We start from the raw sequence: 18,314 nt of genomic DNA, 5'->3' as shown, positions 1-18,314 counted from the left end.
TGCCTGGCAGCTCTGCTCAGAGCTCTGAGCTGGCATCTGCTCAGGCAGTGTCTGCACCCTGGCTGGGCAGAGCAGGGGCTGCTGCCCCTGGTCCCACGCAGAGGCAGCCTGAAGGGCACCAGCTGAGTCCAGGCATGGGGGCAGACAGAACCCGTCTCCCACGAGAAGCTGTGGGAGCACCTGGACACAGGAAAGGTCCAGCTTTAACTAAGCTGGATCTGCACCCAGGGCTCAGGAGGCGGTGAAGAGTTTCGAGGGCTCTGCTGGTTCCAGCTCCACTGAACAGATTCCCACTCTGCCATGGCACAGGTGGGCACAGTGCCTTACCTCCCCCTTCTCCTGCCATGGGAGAAGTGTTAGGATTGTGTGAACATCCTGCTCCCACACCAGGGTCCAGAAGTCCTCCATGGTCAGCTTGTCAGGGCCATGGACAGCCAGGTAGTCCCTGCTGGAGCTGCAGCCCTGGGTGGGGAATGAGAATGTTTCTCTCCTGTTGGCCCAGGTGGCTGCAGGGGTGGTCAGGAAGAGAAGAGAGCTCAGCAGGTCAGGAGGCAGGGAGAGAAGAGAAAGCATTGAGGAAGGCACATGAGGACAGCTCAAACTGGGCAGGCAAGGGAAGGGATGTCCTCAGTCCTGCAATCCCCTCTCCTCCACACAGGATCCCAGTGACAGAGACCAGCAGGGCAGTGCAGGACCCAGGCACAGGAGCACAGCCAGGAGGGGGGACCCAGGCACAGGGCGGGCGTTGCTGCTGGGGCTGGGACTCACCGGGACACGCCACACCTGCAGCAGTCCTGAGAAAGGGCCCTGCTCCAGCAGGGAAAACTTCACTCTGGAGCGATCGTCTGCAAAGTAAGAGGGAGCTGGGGGGATTCACGGCAGCCTGGAGCTCAAACAGGTTTTGCAGAACTGATTGACACACAAATCCAATCCTTCCTTCACCATTTCTTGGCAAAGGCACTCCCTTCTGCAGTGCTCATCTCCAGCCTGTGGATCTTGGTTCCCAAAGGACAGGTCTCTATCCCAAGCTCCTGTAGTGCAGGCACTCAGTGTCTGAGCCAATGGACATCTGCCTCTCTCCAAGGAGGGAGAGCCTACAGGAGCTCTGGGCCTCTGCTCCAGTGTTTGACCTTCATGAAGTTCACTGTTCCTTCTACTGAGTTGGATTACCCTCCCAAATCATCCCTCTTGTCTCTTGTCCCTCCATGGCACACCATGTCTTCCCTGAGCCTTCTTACAGGCAGCTGAAAACAGCAATAAGATCTCCCCTTTGCCCTCTCCAGGCTGAGCAAACCCACCTATCCCAGTCCCAAACACCATGTGCTCCATCCCAAACACCTCTGTAACCTTCTGGGGCAGTCACCAAAGTCTCAAAATATTTTCTTATGCTGTGGACTGCTGGCCCTGGTCCAGCCTGGCTCCACACAGAAGGAAAATGAACAGGAAGGAAGAGGATGCAAGGTGTCACAGAACTTACACGGCAGGATGCTGGAGGAGGGCCGTGTCTGCTGGCTGCCTGAAGATGGTGATGCAGAGCTGGCTTCCTCCTTGACAACCTCCAGGAGGGCCTGCCAGGGCGAGAGAGAGTGGAGGAGGCAGTGAGCAGGAAGGGTGAGGAGCAGAAGGAGCCGGGGCTCGGCAGAGAGGGGTCAAGGCTGCACATGCAGGAGCCTGAGCAGGAGTGCCACGAGAGCAGCTCTGGAGTGCACTGCCAGGGCCGTGCTATGCTGTCAGGAGAGGGCTGCTGCTGTCCAGGCAGGGACCTGGGAAAGGAGTGGGTGCTGGATAGACCCTGGCCAGTGCAGAATGCACGAGGGAGCTGTGTGCCTGGGCATGCAATGCCGTGGAGAGGGGTCACTGCCAGAACACCCAGGAAACTGAGGCATGGGAGCCACTCAGGAGGCACTTACGGGGTGTCCTCCAGCCCGAGCAGGTTCAATCACTCCCCAGGTCCCCTCAGCACATACAGCCATGGCAGCACTCCCTGCACCTGCCCAGGACAGCTCTCACCTCGTACTCCCTCAGGAAGCCCATGTGGGACTTGGCTGCCTTCTGGGCATAGTGCTGGGCAAAGCTCTTCAGTGGGATGGGGCAGGACCTGGGGAGAGAGCCGGGGCATAATGGTGAGGCTGAGCTCATTCAGCAGCACCCAGGCTGTGTCTACAGCAGGGGGACAGGGCTCCTGTTCACTCCTCAAATGCCAGGGGTCTCCCAGGCTCCCAGCCCAGCTCTGGCCTGAGACAACCTGCTCTCCCCTAGACAGAGGCAGGTCTCAGGAGTAACACAGCCCAGAGCTCATTCCCAAGAGGCTGCAAGGACAGGGACATCCTGTGCTGCATGAGGGAGGAGACAATCTGACCACAAAGACAAGTGCATGACCTCCAGATGTAGCCCCAAGACAATGGGCTAGGTGGTCAAAGCCATGCCCAGCTGGACCGTGCCCCGTCCTCTTGGCCTCCATTAGGAGGGACGTCCCAAGGCCACCCAGCTGCCATGAGCCTTTCCAGTTCTTACATATCTCTAGGGCATGGCTGTGGGCTGGGAAGCCAGAGGCTGAGGGAAATGCCTTTCCCAGCATAGCTCTGCATTGGTCTCTGGCATTGGTGTACCTGGCAGACTGCACTTTGTTCTGTGCTGAGCTCCCCATGCTGCAGGAACAACCCACCCTGTGCTGACCCCACTCACAGTACCAGGTGGGATGGCTGGGCTTCCCTGTGTTCCTATTCTGGAGCCAAGGCTTACTGGGAGGGGTTCTGGATCAGGGTGGCAAAGCACAGCAAGTCCTTACCTCTCTGTCCCTGATAAATCCAGGAGAGGTTCCTCCAAGATCTTCTCCAGAATGCAGCTGTGCAGGAAAATGTACTGGGACTGGAAGGCAAAGGCAGACAGCAACACAGACTGTCACTGCAGAGACAGCACGAGAGGGTGGGTACGGTCTCTGTCCTGAAGGGCAATTCTGACACCTTGTGCCAGCCCCAAGCACTGGAGATAGGAGAGACTGTGGAGCATCACAGACCAACAGCATCGTGTGAGCTAAGAATTGCCTGCAAAGGACCTGATCCTGTTCCTCAGTGCTCTGGGGTGTTTCTGAGCCTCCTGGGAGGTCTCTGAAGCTCTGGATGTTGCTGTTGTGGGTCTAGCAGGGCATGAAGCAGCCAAAGACCCCCCCAGCAATTTCCACTCCAGCTGAGCTGCTGCTTTCAGCAGCAGGATGACACACTGACAGGCTGAGGAGCCTGGGGGTGCTGGGGCTGGCCAGCCAGCTCATCCAGCTGCCAGCCCTGTGAACTGCAAGGGAATGAAGTGAGGTGCCAGGGGAAAGAGGGAACAGAGATCTCACCAGCGTCTGAATCATCAGGTACCGGTTCATGCGCAAGGCGTACACAACCCCGAAAATGTCCACCACCTTCTCCTGCTTCATCTGCTGCAGCAGCCGGTCCAGGGCAATGAAGGTGCCCGTGCGGCCCACGCCAGCACTGAGAGCACAGACAGCAAGGCTTAAACAAGGCCTGACACCACAGCCCACGGGCTCCCTGCTGCTACTGGACGTGCCCCCAAAGAGGGGGCACTGCCCCAGCACACCCAGGCACTGGTCCCAGCAGGGTAAGGGGCTGAGGAGCCTTTTGGGCTGCCCTGTGTGGGTGCTGACCATCTCCCCCTGCCCCACGCCCTGGGGGCAGGCTGCCAGCAGAGCTGTACTCCTCCCCACCCCAGCAGGAGCCTCCACAGAGCAGCTGTGTCTCCTGGGTACTACTTTCCCTCACAGTCTGTGCACAAGTAGGACCCTCATTCCCCCTGCTCTCTCCACCGTCCCCTCCCACCCCCCCCGTGGGGCAGAGCCTCACCTGCAGTGCACGAGGGTCGGTCCTGCGTCCTTGGTGCTCTGGATGTGCTCCTGGACCAGCTCCCGGAAGGCCATGATGGACGTGGTGGACTCGGGGATGCCGTGGTCGGGCCATGCTGTGTAGTGCAGGTGGGACACGAAGCGCTCTGCCCGCAGACCCTCCTGCAGGGGCATGGGGATGGGTGTGCAGCCCCCCGAGGCAGGCTCACCCTGCAGCCCTGCCAGCACCTGGGGACTTGGGGACACCTGGCTCAGCTGCAGGGAACAGCCAGCGTCAGGTCTGCACTGCCTGGTGGCTTCTGCTCCTCCAGCCTCCCCCACAGGCCCCTGTGGAGGTGGGAGGCAGGACACCTGCCTTTGACTGCCAGGGAACATGCCCTGGAAAGTGCAGGCTGTCCCACTGCAGGGACATGGAAATGAGAGAGGAAGGATGGAGAGCAGCATGGCACGTGCTGGACACCCCCGTGTCACCCATCTGAAGGGGCAGACAGCTCCTCAGGGCTTGGATCTTCCCTGAGTCCCACAGGTGGCAGGCAAAGGTGCCACCAGCGCTGAGGAGAAATGCCAGTGCCTACCCCACAGCCCCAGCTGGTCTCCACATGCCCTGGTGACTGAACTCACGTGCCACAGCTTGAACTCCCGTACAGTCCACTCCTCGGAGCTGCTCTGCATCAGCAGGTGCACCCGCACCTGCCCATAGGACACTGGGGCAGATTCTGATGGCCAGTAATGATCACACAGGACCTAGAGCACGACAGGGTCCCAGTGAGGCCAGAGAGGGACCAGGTGATCTTCTGGCTCCCAGGGAGCATCTAGAGAGCTGCAGCTGTGAGGGAGCCAGAACAGGTCTTGGGGAGCAGGCAGGGGTGTTTCCCCTTCCCATGGGGAGCTTTGCACAGCTCTCCCTCCCAGCCCTGTCATTTGAATCTCAGCCTCCCCTAGAAAAAAGGACCTATGTGGGTCTCATCACCCCCAGAGACTGGAGGAACAGTCCATATGTCCATATGAGTGTCCATATGAGGTGGCTCACCCAGAGGACATGGCATTTTCAGATTCTACAGAAATATCTGACGGTGGTGGGCATGGTCCTAGCTAAGCTCCTGCCCCAAGCTGAGCTGCATAGATCAGCCTCTCTTCCCCCAAACTACCTGTTAGGGCAGCTGTATGGATTGTGCTCATCCTGGAGCCATATCAGAGTAGGGGTTTTGTGGAGGACACAGACCCAGCTCTGGGCTGGGCTGGGGTTGGCACCGACCTACCCGCCCATTCTCCATGCACACTGTCAACATGATGATATTGCAGACGTTCTGCTCCCACACCAGCCTCCAGAAGTCCTCTATGGTTTTCTTTAGAGGCCCCTGGGTGGCGATGAACTCCTGCTGGGATGTGTAGCCCTGAGCAAGAGGCAGACAAGAGCAAGATGAGTTAGCACGCTGCCAAGGCAGGTGGGTCCTGCCCTGGGACCAGTCAGTGCCTGGAGTTTTTTTGTGGTAGAAGGAGAAATTCCTGTTGCCCTCAGCCCACATGGGCACACTTTCCAGGCAGCTGATCTCAGAAGCAGCTGATTTCACAGAAAGCATGAGCTGCCCAGCATACACTTTCCACATATTTGGCATAAAGTGACCCACAGCATTTCCCTCCATGCAGTTCCTCATTCAGTCTAACCAGAGAAAGACAGCTCTGGGTCATCTCTGTGCTTCCCCTTCACTGCTGAGGGCAGGGTGAGCATGCAGGGTCTCAGGGTATTTCTTTGCCCTTGGACACACAGATCTACAGAACAGCACATGCATGCTGTGTGCCCCGCCTGTTACCTGGGAACACCTCCCAGATGGGGGATGAAGGCACAGCTCCAGGGTGGTTCAAATGCAGCTGCACAGACCAGAAGGAAAAAGAGAAGGCAGAGAGACAGGGCAGTAAGCTGGGAGGTGATGGAAGAGGATAGACAGTCCATGAGAAGAAAGCAGAGAGCCTTGCCAGTCTTCCCACACTCACACCTCTGCATCACAGCATTTGCCATCTCACAGGCTCCATCAACGCCTGCTAAGGGCAACCACACATCTCCACCTTCCCCCAGCATCTCACTGGCCTGTGCCAGCTGTGCTTTCACCAGCATCTCATGCCCAGCAGCTCTCACAGAAGGAGACCCTCTGCCTCCACCCAGGCAGAGTTTCTGTGATGGTGCCCTGTGGCCACAGGTGGGGAAGGCAAAGTGTGCACTCACAGGCAGGAAGTTGGCATTGATGTAGTCTGAGTGTGGATCCTCCCCCAGCTGGCTCAGCTTGACCCGAGAGTGATCATCTGAAAGAGACCACACACAGGTGAGCCCCAAGGCAGCCCTGCACCAGGACAGGGCCACCTGGCTGACCCTGGGAGAGGCCTCAGCAGCTCCAGCAGGGAGGCTCTGTGCTCTGCCAGGCACCTTCTCCCCAGAGAGGTGAGCACTGCCTGCCAGCTGGGCTAGCAGGGGACTGGGAAACAGAGCTGGGGTCATGAGGCCCATCAGTGAAGCTCACGGATCCCCTCTGGTCTCCTGGTGGGACCCATCCTGAGCTGGGCTCACCCATGGGCCCGCTGCAGGAGCTGGGGAGGATGGTGGCTTAGCCCTGGCTCAATTATTAGGCCTTGAGTCTCCAGCAGGAAAATGGAAACTGAGGCCCATTTCAGGAGTCCTGCTCCCAGGAAAGGAGCCAGGCACTGACCCTGGCAGCGATGCAAGGTGAGCCTGTCCTTAAACACTGCCCTGTGAGCTCCCACCCTGGATGCTAGGGGAGAAGGGAGGAGACAGCACTTACAGGGCAACACATGGGCATATCTGTTCTTGGAGACATTTGCTGGGAGCTCAGCCTCCACCTTCGACTGCTCCTTCCCAACTTCCTTCAGCTCCTGTGGGACAAAGGAAAAGATAAGCACAAACATTCCTCTGGAGAACTCCTGGTCAGCTCAGCTCCCTGCTCATGGCCAGTGGCTCTGTCTTGAGGGTAAAGAGGATTATCCTCACACAGAGAACTGCTCCACTCCTCCCTCATGTGGCCTGTGCACTCTGAGCCATGCTGGCTTTACCCACTGCCTCTTCCAACAGCAGTGTTCATATTTAAAAGAAAAGCACAAGAACTAGGGGAAAAAGCCCAGGAAATCTACCCCAAAGCTCAGAGGATTTTCTGCTGAGCAAACAGAAATATCTTGTGCTGCATCTGCTTCTGCCCCTGTCCTCACTCAAGAAGCCAGAAAAGGGTGACCTGAGGAGGGTTTGAAATTGCTGATAGGAATTTGAAGATGCTGCAGCAGAACAGTCCAGAGGCTGCAGATGTTGGCAGTGGGAGCCAGGGAAGGCAGCCCGAGGTGAAGCTTACAGCCTGACCCTGGAGGTCTGAGATTGCTCCTTGATCTTCCCTCTGGCTGCAGGCTCTTTTCTAACACTGTCAGGGTGGTTCTCATCACCACCTCTGTCACCTTCACCTCCAGTCTGAGGTGAGACAGGGCTGAGACACTCTGCTCTGTCCTGGTTCACCTCATGCCACAGGGGTTTTGATCAGAACTTGAACAAAACAGGTTTTAAGCAAAGCAACTGTTTATCATTTAGTCCATCCAATCTTTGGCCTCCAAGGCTGCTTCACAGGGTGGGTGAGATGGCTGGAGATGGGTGACCATCCCTGGAGTCCACACTGGACACCCAAAGCATGAGCCACCGAGTGGAGAAACGAAGTGCCACCTCTAGAGGGGTCTCACCTCACCTCAAACTCCTGGAAAAAAGCGTGGTTAGCATTTGCTGTCTTCATCTCATAGTACTGCTTGAAGTTCTGCAGCGGAACTGGCCGGTGCACATTTCTGCAAGAAACGAAGTCCAGAGGAAAACTTGCCTGAGTTACTGGGAGGCCTGGCCAGGCAGTCAGGGGCCACTGAGACAGCCCAGCCATGAGACCTGTGGTACTGGAGGCACACAGGGATGGTCTGCAGCCCACCCCACTGCCCAGGGAGGAGGGTCCAACAGTTTAAATATTGCAGGGTGATGAGAATATTCTGCTGCAGAAACTCGCAGAGGAGCTGTAGACAATGCATTGACTTGGAATGGAGCTTGGAATGAACTTGGGAAAGACTGATTTATAAAATAACTGAGGAGAAGAGACAGTTGGATTTTTGCTGAGTCAAAGCATGAAAAAGGAAGTAGGTAAAGGATGGTGGGAGCTGCAGTGGGGCCATACAGAAGGCAGACTGCAGCACTCACCTCAAGCTGTAGGTCACCATTTCCTGGGGTGGGCTGCTCTTCTTGGTTCTAGAATCAAAGCACAGGAGCTGTTACTTTTGCCTGCAGTGCAGAGATCAATGCCATGAGGTATTGTGTACCACCAGCAGGCACACTGCCTTGCACACCTTGAGGGTTTTGTGACTTAACTGCACATGGGCAGCTGCTCTCTCTGCCTTTGGCTTCTGAGCTTGCCAGGCACAATTCCACCAGCCCACGTGCTAGTTTAAGTCTCTTTTTATCCTCTCTCCCTGCTCTCCTCCAGGCTTGCTACTGAAGATTGGGCATCAGCACTCAAGAGGTAAGATATGGCTCATGCTCACCTCTTTGCTTTGAGCTGTTTCCAGTAAACCAAAGCAAAAACAGCTGCAAGTGTCAAAAGAAATCCCACAATGATTCCTGCGATTATTGGCATTGAGAGTGGAGCTGTGTCTGCACTGGATCCAGCAGCTGGAATTAAAAAGAGAGCATAGAGAGAAGAACCAGTAAAAGAGTTTTTTATGATGAGGGTGGGGAGGCCCTGCACAGGGTGCCCAGAGAAGCTGCCCCACCCCTGGAAGTGTCCAAGGCCAGGCTGGAGAGAGCTTGGAGCAGCCTTGGATAGTGGAAGGTGTCCCTGCCCATGGCAGGGAGAGGAGCTATATGAGCTTTAAGGTCCCTTCCAACCCAAACTATTTTATAATTCCATGATATATGGCTGCATTTATTGTATTTACTGTATTTACTATAGCCTATGAGCTCCCTCTGGCTGTTCATTCCCTCTAAGCTACACAGTCAGGGAAGATGCTCCTCTCCAGCTTACCTGAGAACATGGTGAATGTCACAGCAGGGGCTACTGGGTCATATTTGGTGAAGGCAGCAATGCTGAACCTAAAGGCAAAGCAGAGTCCTGTGTCAGGGACAGCCTGAGCTAAGCACAGCACAAACAATCCAGCACCCAGGGGAACAGGACTGCTGCCTGGAAAAAGCTGGCTTTCTGTTATGGATTTAGGGGATGTGTGGAAATGATCTTTCGTCCCTTTTCTGCCTCTTGGACAAGTTTGACCCACTTGGGAAAGCATGAGAAATTGTTCAGAAAGCACAAATGGGAAGCAGCTCTCCTCCAAAGAGTTACCTGCGGAGAAAGGTAGTGCCTGGTCTCTTACAGGGCACAAAAAATTAAAAACATATAGTTCATGTTAGCTGGTTAACGGGGTTGACAGGAAAGAGCTGAGCCCTGTTTGACACAGAAGCATTTCAGCTGGAAGAGGCTGAGCCCTGACCCAGACCCTCCTTGCACACACACACAAATGGCTGGTGCATCCCCTTCCCTGGAGATCTGTCCCTCGCCCCCCTCCTGGCAGCAGGCACACCAATGCCCACAGCTCTCCTCTGAGCAGGTGACTTGGAAGGGCCCTTTCTTGTGCCCTAAATGCAAGCCAAAGCTTATAAAGGTAGCACTGGAGCAGCTAAGAGTTTGTTTGACTGTGTGTGTCCCTTCTGGCAGCACCCCACACCCGGCTGCCAGGGCACAGCCCTCCTTTGAAAACTGAGCCTGCAGATGCCATGGCATGAAAGATTGTGGATAAATAACTCACTGAAAGATGGGAAACAAGAACAGAAATTCTGAGTGGGAATGAGCTGTCAGTTTTTCACCACCCTAATAATCATTACCTTAGCAGCACAGTCTACTGCGGATATTTAGGTTGGATATTTAGGCTGAGTGTTCTATGTACTGAGGATATTTAGGCTGGATATTTAAGATATTGAGGTCAGATATTTAGGATATTTAGGTCAAGTGCTGTTTGTACTGAGAACATTTAGGTTGTTTAGGGCAGCCAAACTGAAAGAAAGCTGTGGTGTAAAAGTAAGAAAGCTGTGGTGTAAAAGTACCTTCTATTCCTGAATAACTGGACAGTTCAGTCCATGCTATTGACTCATGTTATGGAATCATGGCAGGTGGAGTAATGACAGGGCCTGATGTCCCTGGATAAGCTGCTCCCCCACAGGATGTCCCTGCTGCAGTGAAAACTGGAAGTGGTGGGGCAGGTACAGAGCCTGTGCTTGGCTCAGCAGTGCCTGGGTGTGGGGCTGTCCTGGTGTGACTGTGCTGCTGTTGAATTCCCCTCCAGGCTCCTGACAGACCTTGGTCAAGGCCTCTGCCCTGCTGTTCCCTCTCCATCTCCAGCTGACCCTTCTCTATCCCTCCAGAGCTGAGGCTGAGGGGTGAACCAGCAAACCCTGCCCTGCCACACCTGAGGGTGAGGCACGAGCAATACAGCACAGACAGATTTGATCTGTCTCTGTGGGTGATCAGTCCCCAAACCCTTCTGAGGTCCCCATGCCAGCCCAGGGACCTGGCATGGACAGGAGATGGACACGGGATGGGAATGCACTGTCAGCCATTCTCCTGCCAGGCAGGGTAACACAGCACACCAGAACTGCTCTCTGCTCTTGATCACCCCACTCTGGCTGGAATTTCCAAGGCAGTGGCTTTCTGGAAACTCCCCCTCCCCCTTTTTTTTCCCCTGGGAAAAACAGCCATTTCCCACTCCCTGGATGTCACCACCAATCTGGGCCAGTGCTGTCCTAACCAGCAACTTGTGAGCCCCTGTTTGGCACAGGTGTGAATATAAAGCAACTCAGCAAGAATCAGTTAAGGTTTTCTATGTCTGCACATAGAACAGTAGTGAGAATGAAGAAGGTGCGGGAAGGTGCGGGAAGGTGCGGGAAGGTGCGGGAAGGGAAGGTGCGGGAAGGGAAGGTGCGGGAAGGGAAGGGAAGGTGCGGGAAGGTGCGGGAAGGGAAGGGAAGGGAAGGGAAGGGAAGGGAAGGGAAGGGAAGGGAAGGGAAGGGAAGGGAAGGGAAGGGAAGGGAAGGGAAGGGAAGGGAAGGGAAGGGAAGGGAAGGGAAGGGAAGGGAAGGGAAGGGAAGGGAAGGGAAGGGAAGGGAAGGGAAGGGAAGGGAAGGGAAGGGAAGGGAAGGTGCGGGAAGGGAAGGGAAGGTGCGGGAAGGGAAGGGAAGGTGCGGGAAGGTGCGGGAAGGTGCGGGAAGGGAAGGGAAGGGAAGGGAAGGGAAGGGAAGGGAAGGGAAGGGAAGGGAAGGGAAGGGAAGGGAAGGGAAGGGAAGGGAAGGGAAGGGAAGGGAAGGGAAGGGAAGGGAAGGGAAGGGAAGGGAAGGGAAGGGAAGGGAAGGGAAGGGAAGGGAAGGGAAGGGAAGGGAAGGGAAGGGAAGGGAAGGGAAGGAAGGGAAGGGAAGGGAAGGTGCAGGAAGGTGCGGGAAGGGAAGGGAAGGTGCGGGAAGGGAAGGTGCGGGAAGGGAAGGTGCGGGAAGGTGCGGGAAGGTGCGGGAAGGTGCGGGAAGGGAAGGTGCGGGAAGGGAAGGTGCGGGAAGGTGCGGGAAGGTGCGGGAAGGTGCGGGAAGGGAAGGTGCGGGAAGGTGCGGGAAGGGAAGGTGCGGGAAGGTGCGGGAAGGGAAGGTGCGGGAAGGTGCGGGAAGGGAAGGTGCGGGAAGGGAAGGTGCGGGAAGGGAAGGTGCGGGAAGGGAAGGGAAGGTGCGGGAAGGGAAGGTGCGGGAAGGGAAGGTGCGGGAAGGGAAGGTGCGGGAAGGAAAGGTGCGGGAAGGGAAGGGAAGGTGCGGGAAGGGAAGGTGCGGGAAGGGAAGGGAAGGGAAGGGAAGGGAAGGTGCGGGAAGGGAAGGGAAGGTGCGGGAAGGGAAGGGAAGGTGCGGGAAGGGAAGGTGCGGGAAGGGAAGGTGCGGGAAGGGAAGGGAAGGGAAGGTGCGGGAAGGTGCGGGAAGGTGCGGGAAGGTGCGGGAAGGTGCGGGAAGGGAAGGGAAGGGAAGGGAAGGGAAGGGAAGGGAAGGGAAGGGAAGGGAAGGGAAGGGAAGGGAAGGGAAGGGAAGGGAAGGGAAGGGAAGGGAAGGGAAGGGGAAGGGAAGGGAAGGGAAGGGAAGGGAAGGGAAGGGAAGGGAAGGGAAGGGAAGGGAAGGGAAGGGAAGGGAAGGGAAGGGAAGGGAAGGGAAGGGAAGGGAAGGGAAGGGAAGGGAAGGGAAGGGAAGGGAAGGGAAGGGAAGGGAAGGGAAGGGAAGGGAAGGGAAGGGAAGGGAAGGGAAGGGAAGGGAAGGGAAGGGAAGGGAAGGGAAGGGAAGGGAAGGGAAGGGAAGGGAAGGGAAGGGAAGGGAAGGGAAGGGAAGGGAAGGGAAGGTGCGGGAAGGGAAGGTGCGGGAAGGGAAGGTGCGGGAAGGGAAGGTGCGGGAAGGGAAGGTGCGGGAAGGGAAGGTGCGGGAAGGGAAGGTGCGGGAAGGTGCGGGAAGGTGCGGGAAGGGAAGGGAAGGGAAGGGAAGGGAAGGGAAGGGAAGGGAAGGGAAGGGAAGGGAAGGGAAGGGAAGGGAAGGGAAGGGAAGGGAAGGGAAGGGAAGGGAAGGGAAGGGAAGGGAAGGGAAGGGAAGGGAAGGGAAGGGAAGGGAAGGGAAGGGAAGGGAAGGGAAGGGAAGGGAAGGGAAGGGAAGGGAAGGGAAGGGAAGGGAAGGTGCGGGAAGGGAAGGTGCGGGAAGGGAAGGTGCGGGAAGGGAAGGGAAGGGAAGGGAAGGGAAGGGAAGGGAAGGGAAGGGAAGGGAAGGGAAGGGAAGGGAAGGGAAGGGAAGGGAAGGGAAGGGAAGGGAAGGGAAGGGAAGGGAAGGGAAGGGAAGGGAAGGGAAGGTGCGGGAAGGGAAGGTGCGGGAAGGGAAGGGAAGGTGCGGGAAGGGAAGGTGCGGGAAGGGAAGGGAAGGTGCGGGAAGGTGCGGGAAGGGAAGGGAAGGGAAGGGAAGGGAAGGGAAGGGAAGGGAAGGGAAGGGAAGGGAAGGGAAGGGAAGGGAAGGGAAGGGAAGGGAAGGGAAGGGAAGGGAAGGGAAGGGAAGGGAAGGGAAGGGAAGGGAAGGGAAGGGAAGGGAAGGGAAGGGAAGGGAAGGGAAGGGAAGGGAAGGGAAGGGAAGGGAAGGGAAGGGAAGGGAAGGGAAGGGAAGGGAAGGGAAGGGAAGGGAAGGGAAGGGAAGGGAAGGGAAGGGAAGGGAAGGTGCGGGAAGGGAAGGTGCGGGAAGGGAAGGGAAGGTGCGGGAAGGTGCGGGAAGGTGCGGGAAGGTGCGGGAAGGTGCGGGAAGGTGCGGGAAGGTGCGGGAAGGGAAGGGAAGGGAAGGGAAGGGAAGGGAAGGGAAGGGAAGGGAAGGGAAGGGAAGGGAAGGGAAGGGAAGGGAAGGGAAGGGAAGGGAAGGGAAGGGAAGGGAAGGGAAGGGAAGGGAAGGGAAGGGAAGGGAAGGGAAGGGAAGGGAAGGGAAGGGAAGGGAAGGTGCGGGAAGGGAAGGGAAGGTGCGGGAAGGGAAGGGAAGGGAAGGGAAGGGAAGGGAAGGGAAGGGAAGGGAAGGGAAGGGAAGGGAAGGGAAGGGAAGGGAAGGGAAGGGAAGGGAAGGGAAGGGAAGGGAAGGGAAGGGAAGGGAAGGGAAGGGAAGGGAAGGGAAGGGAAGGGCTGGCAGATTTAGGGAAGGGCTGGCAGATTTAATTCTCCCTTTATTCCTAGTGGAAAGGGAAGCTCTCTCATGCACACACTCTCCCATGGACTTTCATTCTTTTTTCCTAATGCCCTTAATGTCTTTATCACCATCATCCATCCTTGCTGCAAGTTTCTTTAAAGTGAAATGGGATAACCTTCCAGGTTCTAGAGGATCAGAGAAATGCCTGTGGATATGGTCCCCATTTGATGAAACTGTGAGCTGCTAAATTAACAGGACTGACTAGAGATACCATCCTCTGTTAGCAGTAAACAACCTGTTTCTCCATCAGCAGTTTTAAAGGTATCCTACAAGAAACCACGAACCACCATGTTCCTAGATTCTATTTACTGTCAAATAAGATTCTGAACTTACAAATATTGGGATCCATGTGTGTGCCTCATGGGGAACTTGGACTTTAGCCTGAGTATTTGCTACTCCCAACCACTGGACCTCCCACTGAGTAGGCACCACTGGAACAGTTTCTAAATCGGTTTCATTTTTGCACACGGTTCTGAGTCACACACAAAGGTCCTACAAATAACAGCATCTCTTTTAGTTCCTATCCTGGGGCTGGACATCTGCTCAGCTCCTGAGACAACACACACAGCCCTTGGCAGCCTCAGCTTTCCCCCTCCCTGCCCACTACGCTGCCTAATATTCCCCACATGCCAGTCCCTGCCTTCCTCAAATTGCTGCTTGGTGGAGGAATCCACTGCTGGGCATTTGGGGGTGTGAGGGTGAGGTGACATCCAGGGAGCTGGTAGCATTCTTGCAGGGACACATGCAGCCCTTTTCTCCACCAGGAGGGATGCTGACATCTCTCACCTGTACTGTTCGTTGGCTTTCAGCTTCCCATTGCACGTTGCCCTGGACTGGCCGCATTCCTCTGTTCCCACGGGCACCCTCCAGGTTCCTGGGGAGCTCCTCTGATGGAAGGGGTTGGGTATGAGCACGGCCAGGTAGGAGTCCTCAGTCCCGTAATAGTGGTCGTACCACGTGCTGGACATGATCTCCTGGGTGGGCCTCAGCACTGGAGGGGAATGCGCAAGGTGACAGTGACAGTCCCAAAGTGACATCCAGGGGTGCTGCTGCCCTCCAGGGAGCCACCCCAGACCGGGACATGCAGGGACACTCACGTGACTCGTTAGTGGTGGCAATGACCCCGTAGTACTCGATCTGGCCGTTCTCCTCACTGAACAGGTCGGGTGAAATGATCACCGTGGAGCTGGCCTCCACTGGGAACACGTCTGCGCGCAGGGGCGGGGGCAGGGCTGGAAGAGGAAGCAGCAAGCACACCCCTTAGCGTGTCCCTGCTCCCAGACCCCCCTTTGCTCAGCCTGTGATGGCCCCAGCAGCACTGCCAGAGCCCCGATCCGCTGCAGGGCAGTGCAGCCATGTGGAGCTCATCGGCACCCGCAAGAGTGCCCAGCTCTAACCAGCACCACGGGCTGTTTTCTCTCCTGGGAGCTGTGGCAAGGCTGTGGGAAAGAAGGGGACTCACGCTCCACTGCTGTGCTGCAGAGCAGAGTCACAGCCTGGCTCCTCAGTGTGTTCATGCCCACCGTGTTCACGATGATTTGGTAGGAGGAGTTTGGCTCCAGCCCCTCCAGACTGGCCTCGCTTGAAGGGATGCTCATGGTATGCCTGGAGGTGGCAGGTCCTTCAGAAAGTCTCTCTGTCACCACCTCATAAGCCTCCACATCTCCAGGAGAGCTTGTCCAGTTCAAGTAAAGGCTCCTTGACTCTGGTAGGCACTGCACATCCTTCACTGGATTTGGCTCTGCAAAAGAGACAGGACAGGCTGTACCACTGGATCAGAGAAATCCCAACCTCTGCCCCTGTCAGCATCTGCTCCTGACGCCGGTCTGAGCACAGTCAGACTCAACCTGAGAGCCTGCTGTGCCATGGGCCACAGGACAGGGGGAATGGGCAGGGCTTGAGCTCGCATCTTAAAGGAGACATCGACCAGTGGAGATCTGCAAAGCCTGTTCTGCTTCACAGGCAGCCAGGAGACAGGAGATCTCCGTGGTGGGGCTAGCTTAAGGAGCTGATGGCTACCAGAGGGTCACCTTGCTGGCTTTCCCCGTCTCCCACCACAAGACTTCCCATGCCTCTGCTGACACTCAAGGGTCAATTCAAACTTGAGGCCACCCAGGTGTTTCTCCCCGTTCCAGCCTGCCCCACTCCTCCCCACGGCAGCGTGTACCCACCCACAGGCACTGCCAAGGGCTTGGTGCTGCTCCAGTACGGCCCCGCCACGCAGCTCAAGGACACAGAGTAGTTCCTGCCTGGGATCAGCCCCTGCAGGAGGTGCTGCACTTGTCCCCTGCCCAGGGAGTGCCGCCAGGGCAGAGAGCTGTTCCGGGGGTCCCGCAGCCACAGCTGGCACTCGTCCTGCTGTCCAGAGACACTGTCCCAGGAGATGAGCACCGTGTTGTTCCCTTCAGCCACTGCCGAGAGATTCTGGGGAACCGAGGGGGCTGCAACAAAAACCACGCCAGGAAGAGTTACTGGTATGGATGTGCTCTCCTGTGTTCTACAGAGATACAAGTAGGAGATGGGTGACACAAGAAGACTCCACATGTTCAGTGATAACATTCCTGCAGCTGCTGTTTGCCAGAAATGACCTTTAAATGGCAGCTGAAGGACATAGAGTTAGGAGTGTAAGGAGATGGATTCTTCTTCCTGCTAATTAGCAAGTTTCATTAGAGACCTGCCCGAAGGGCTCTGCACATGACTCCCTGCACCCTGCCAGGGGATGGCTGAGCGTGGGAGCAGGGACTGCTGGATTCCCCAGGCAGAGTGCAGGGACTGTGGGGACAAGCACATGAAAAGGCTTATTGTGTTTATCTGCATTTCCACATTCCATAAAAAGAAAAAAAAAAGCCCATCCTCCCCTTATACCCCATGCCAGCAATTCTCCAAGTGCATGGAAAAAAGGCAGCAGGAATGATGGGGTGTCCCCCCTGGCTGTGAGGCCTCATGGTGCCCCAGGCCGTGGGTGTCATCTAGAGCAGCACTAGTGCCATGGGATCCCGTGCTCTTGTTCAGTCACCCGTGCCTGGAGGAGCCTGACTTCAGCCAGTGAGGCCATGGGCTGGAGGCTGCTGCCTCCTGAAACAGCCGTCGTGGCTGCCAAGCCCTCCCACAGGCAGCAGGACTGCCCTGCCTGACTCTCCCACCCACCAGGGCTTGCCCACCCCATGACCCCACTGCTACACTGGTACATCCCACCCCATCTCATCCCATCCCTGGTTAGACACGATGTCAGCTTAGACAGGGCTCTGAGCAACCTGATCTAGTTGAAGACATCCCTGCCACTAGCAGGGGGGTTGGACTAGATGGCCTTTAAAAGGTCCCTTCCAACCCAACCCATCCCCTGACCCTACAGCTCCCAGGCAGCAGTCCTGGCTGAGTCTCTGCCCCTTCCCACTGCAAGTATTGAGCCTACCCAGATGGGAAGGCTGAGCACCGTGCAAGATGCAGAATCTCCAGCTCTGACACTTACTTGTCCAGTCACTGATGTTCCCTGAGGAGGCTGCATAGGGCCCTGCCACAGACACCACTTCCAGCAGGTATTTGTGTCCTGGAGCCAGGCCAGAAAAGGTGAATTTGCTGGTGCCTTTCCCGACAGAGACGTTGGCTGCCATAACGCCTGACCCCGAATGGTACAGGAGAAGCCTGTAACTGTCTTGTCCTTGGGGCTCAGCCTTCCAGGATGCACTCAGTCTGTTGGGATAGCCCTGGTTCGTCATGAACACATTACGGGGTGCCAAGGGGTCTGCCGAGACAGGATGGGACACATATCAGCAAAGGGCCCGAGGACATGGCCTGGGTCTCTTGGCAGTGCCATCAGAAGGGATGCACCACGCTGGACAGCACACTTAGCCTCGGCTGTGTGGCTCCACACACCAGCCCAGGGGCAGCCCAAAGCTTCTGCAAATCTCTCTGTACTTGTCCGGGCAGGGACAGCCCTGTCCCAGATGGAGTGAGATACCTGGGGAGGGGTGAGGAGGGAACACATAGCCAGCTAGAGGACAGGGGAAGGTGAACACCCTGCCTGCTGCTCCCTCCTCCAAGGCTCTCCCCTGAAGCATGGTTCTGGAGCTCCAGCTGCCCTCACCCAGGCTGGTGGAGCTGATGATGAGAGTGGGAAGGGCCCTGCTCAGTGCCATTGCAAGGCTTGGGGTCTGCTATGAAGGTCATAGGGCCATGTTCTTGGCCATGAGCTTTCGTGACTGTCCAGCAAGGCACACATCCCCTCAGAAAAGGTACTCACACGTCCAGTTGCTGACGTTCCCTGCAGGCGCCCTGAAGGACCCAGCCACAGATGACACCTCCAGCAGGTATTTGCTTCCTGGGGCCAGTCCCGTGAAGGTGAAGTTGTGGGTGTCTCTCCCCAGCGAGGCTGTGGCTGCCACAGTGCCCAGGTGTGCGTGGTACAGGGTCAGTGTGTATCCATCCCTGCCCCCAGCCGGGGCCCCCCAGGCTGCGCTCAGCCTGTCGGGGTGCCCCGCGCTCAGCAGGCGCACGGCGGCCGGGGGCAGCGGGCCTGGGGAGGAAACACACCTCCTGTTAGGGACCAGACACTGAGCAGGACACACACACCTCATGGGTCATCGTGCAGGGGAGGATCCCCTCTTGCAAATGCCTCCTCGTCCTCACTTTTCCACTCCCATCTCGCCTCACCTTTAATGATGCTCACCCTTACTGGTCCCTCACATG

The 18,314-nt window shown here is 56.9% G+C and overlaps 1 protein-coding gene across 3 annotated transcripts in view; it reads right to left on the bottom strand.

Moving 5' to 3' along the window:
* LOC134561548 (receptor-type tyrosine-protein phosphatase V-like) overlaps positions 1-18,314 on the bottom strand; it is a 38,054-nt gene that overhangs the window by 4,543 nt on the left and 15,197 nt on the right. For 2 of the 3 annotated variants that reach the window (XM_063418663.1, XM_063418664.1), the window contains 21 exons: positions 17,869-18,141; positions 17,098-17,370; positions 15,800-16,069; positions 15,091-15,369; positions 14,726-14,860; positions 14,415-14,619; positions 8,887-8,954; positions 8,408-8,534; positions 8,067-8,114; positions 7,576-7,669; positions 6,637-6,727; positions 6,066-6,142; positions 5,104-5,238; positions 4,466-4,588; positions 3,846-4,006; positions 3,341-3,476; positions 2,789-2,868; positions 2,011-2,098; positions 1,478-1,568; positions 769-845; positions 328-462 (listed from right to left, as the gene is read on the bottom strand). In XM_063418663.1, coding sequence (XP_063274733.1) covers positions 328-462; positions 769-845; positions 1,478-1,568; positions 2,011-2,098; positions 2,789-2,868; positions 3,341-3,476; positions 3,846-4,006; positions 4,466-4,588; positions 5,104-5,238; positions 6,066-6,142; positions 6,637-6,727; positions 7,576-7,669; positions 8,067-8,114; positions 8,408-8,534; positions 8,887-8,954; positions 14,415-14,619; positions 14,726-14,860; positions 15,091-15,369; positions 15,800-16,069; positions 17,098-17,370; positions 17,869-18,141 — 2,966 coding nt within the window. Of the gene's footprint in view, positions 1-327; positions 463-768; positions 846-1,477; positions 1,569-1,910; positions 2,099-2,788; positions 2,869-3,340; positions 3,477-3,845; positions 4,007-4,465; positions 4,589-5,103; positions 5,239-6,065; positions 6,143-6,636; positions 6,728-7,575; positions 7,670-8,066; positions 8,115-8,407; positions 8,535-8,886; positions 8,955-14,414; positions 14,620-14,725; positions 14,861-15,090; positions 15,370-15,799; positions 16,070-17,097; positions 17,371-17,868; positions 18,142-18,314 lie in introns of those variants that run through there. The other variant, XM_063418665.1, reaches the window with a different exon arrangement.

The sequence above is a fragment of the Prinia subflava genome, chromosome 23 (genome assembly GCF_021018805.1).
Source record: "Prinia subflava isolate CZ2003 ecotype Zambia chromosome 23, Cam_Psub_1.2, whole genome shotgun sequence".
NCBI classification, from domain to species: domain Eukaryota; kingdom Metazoa; phylum Chordata; class Aves; order Passeriformes; family Cisticolidae; genus Prinia; species Prinia subflava.
This window is presented reverse-complemented; position numbering and strand designations above follow the sequence as displayed.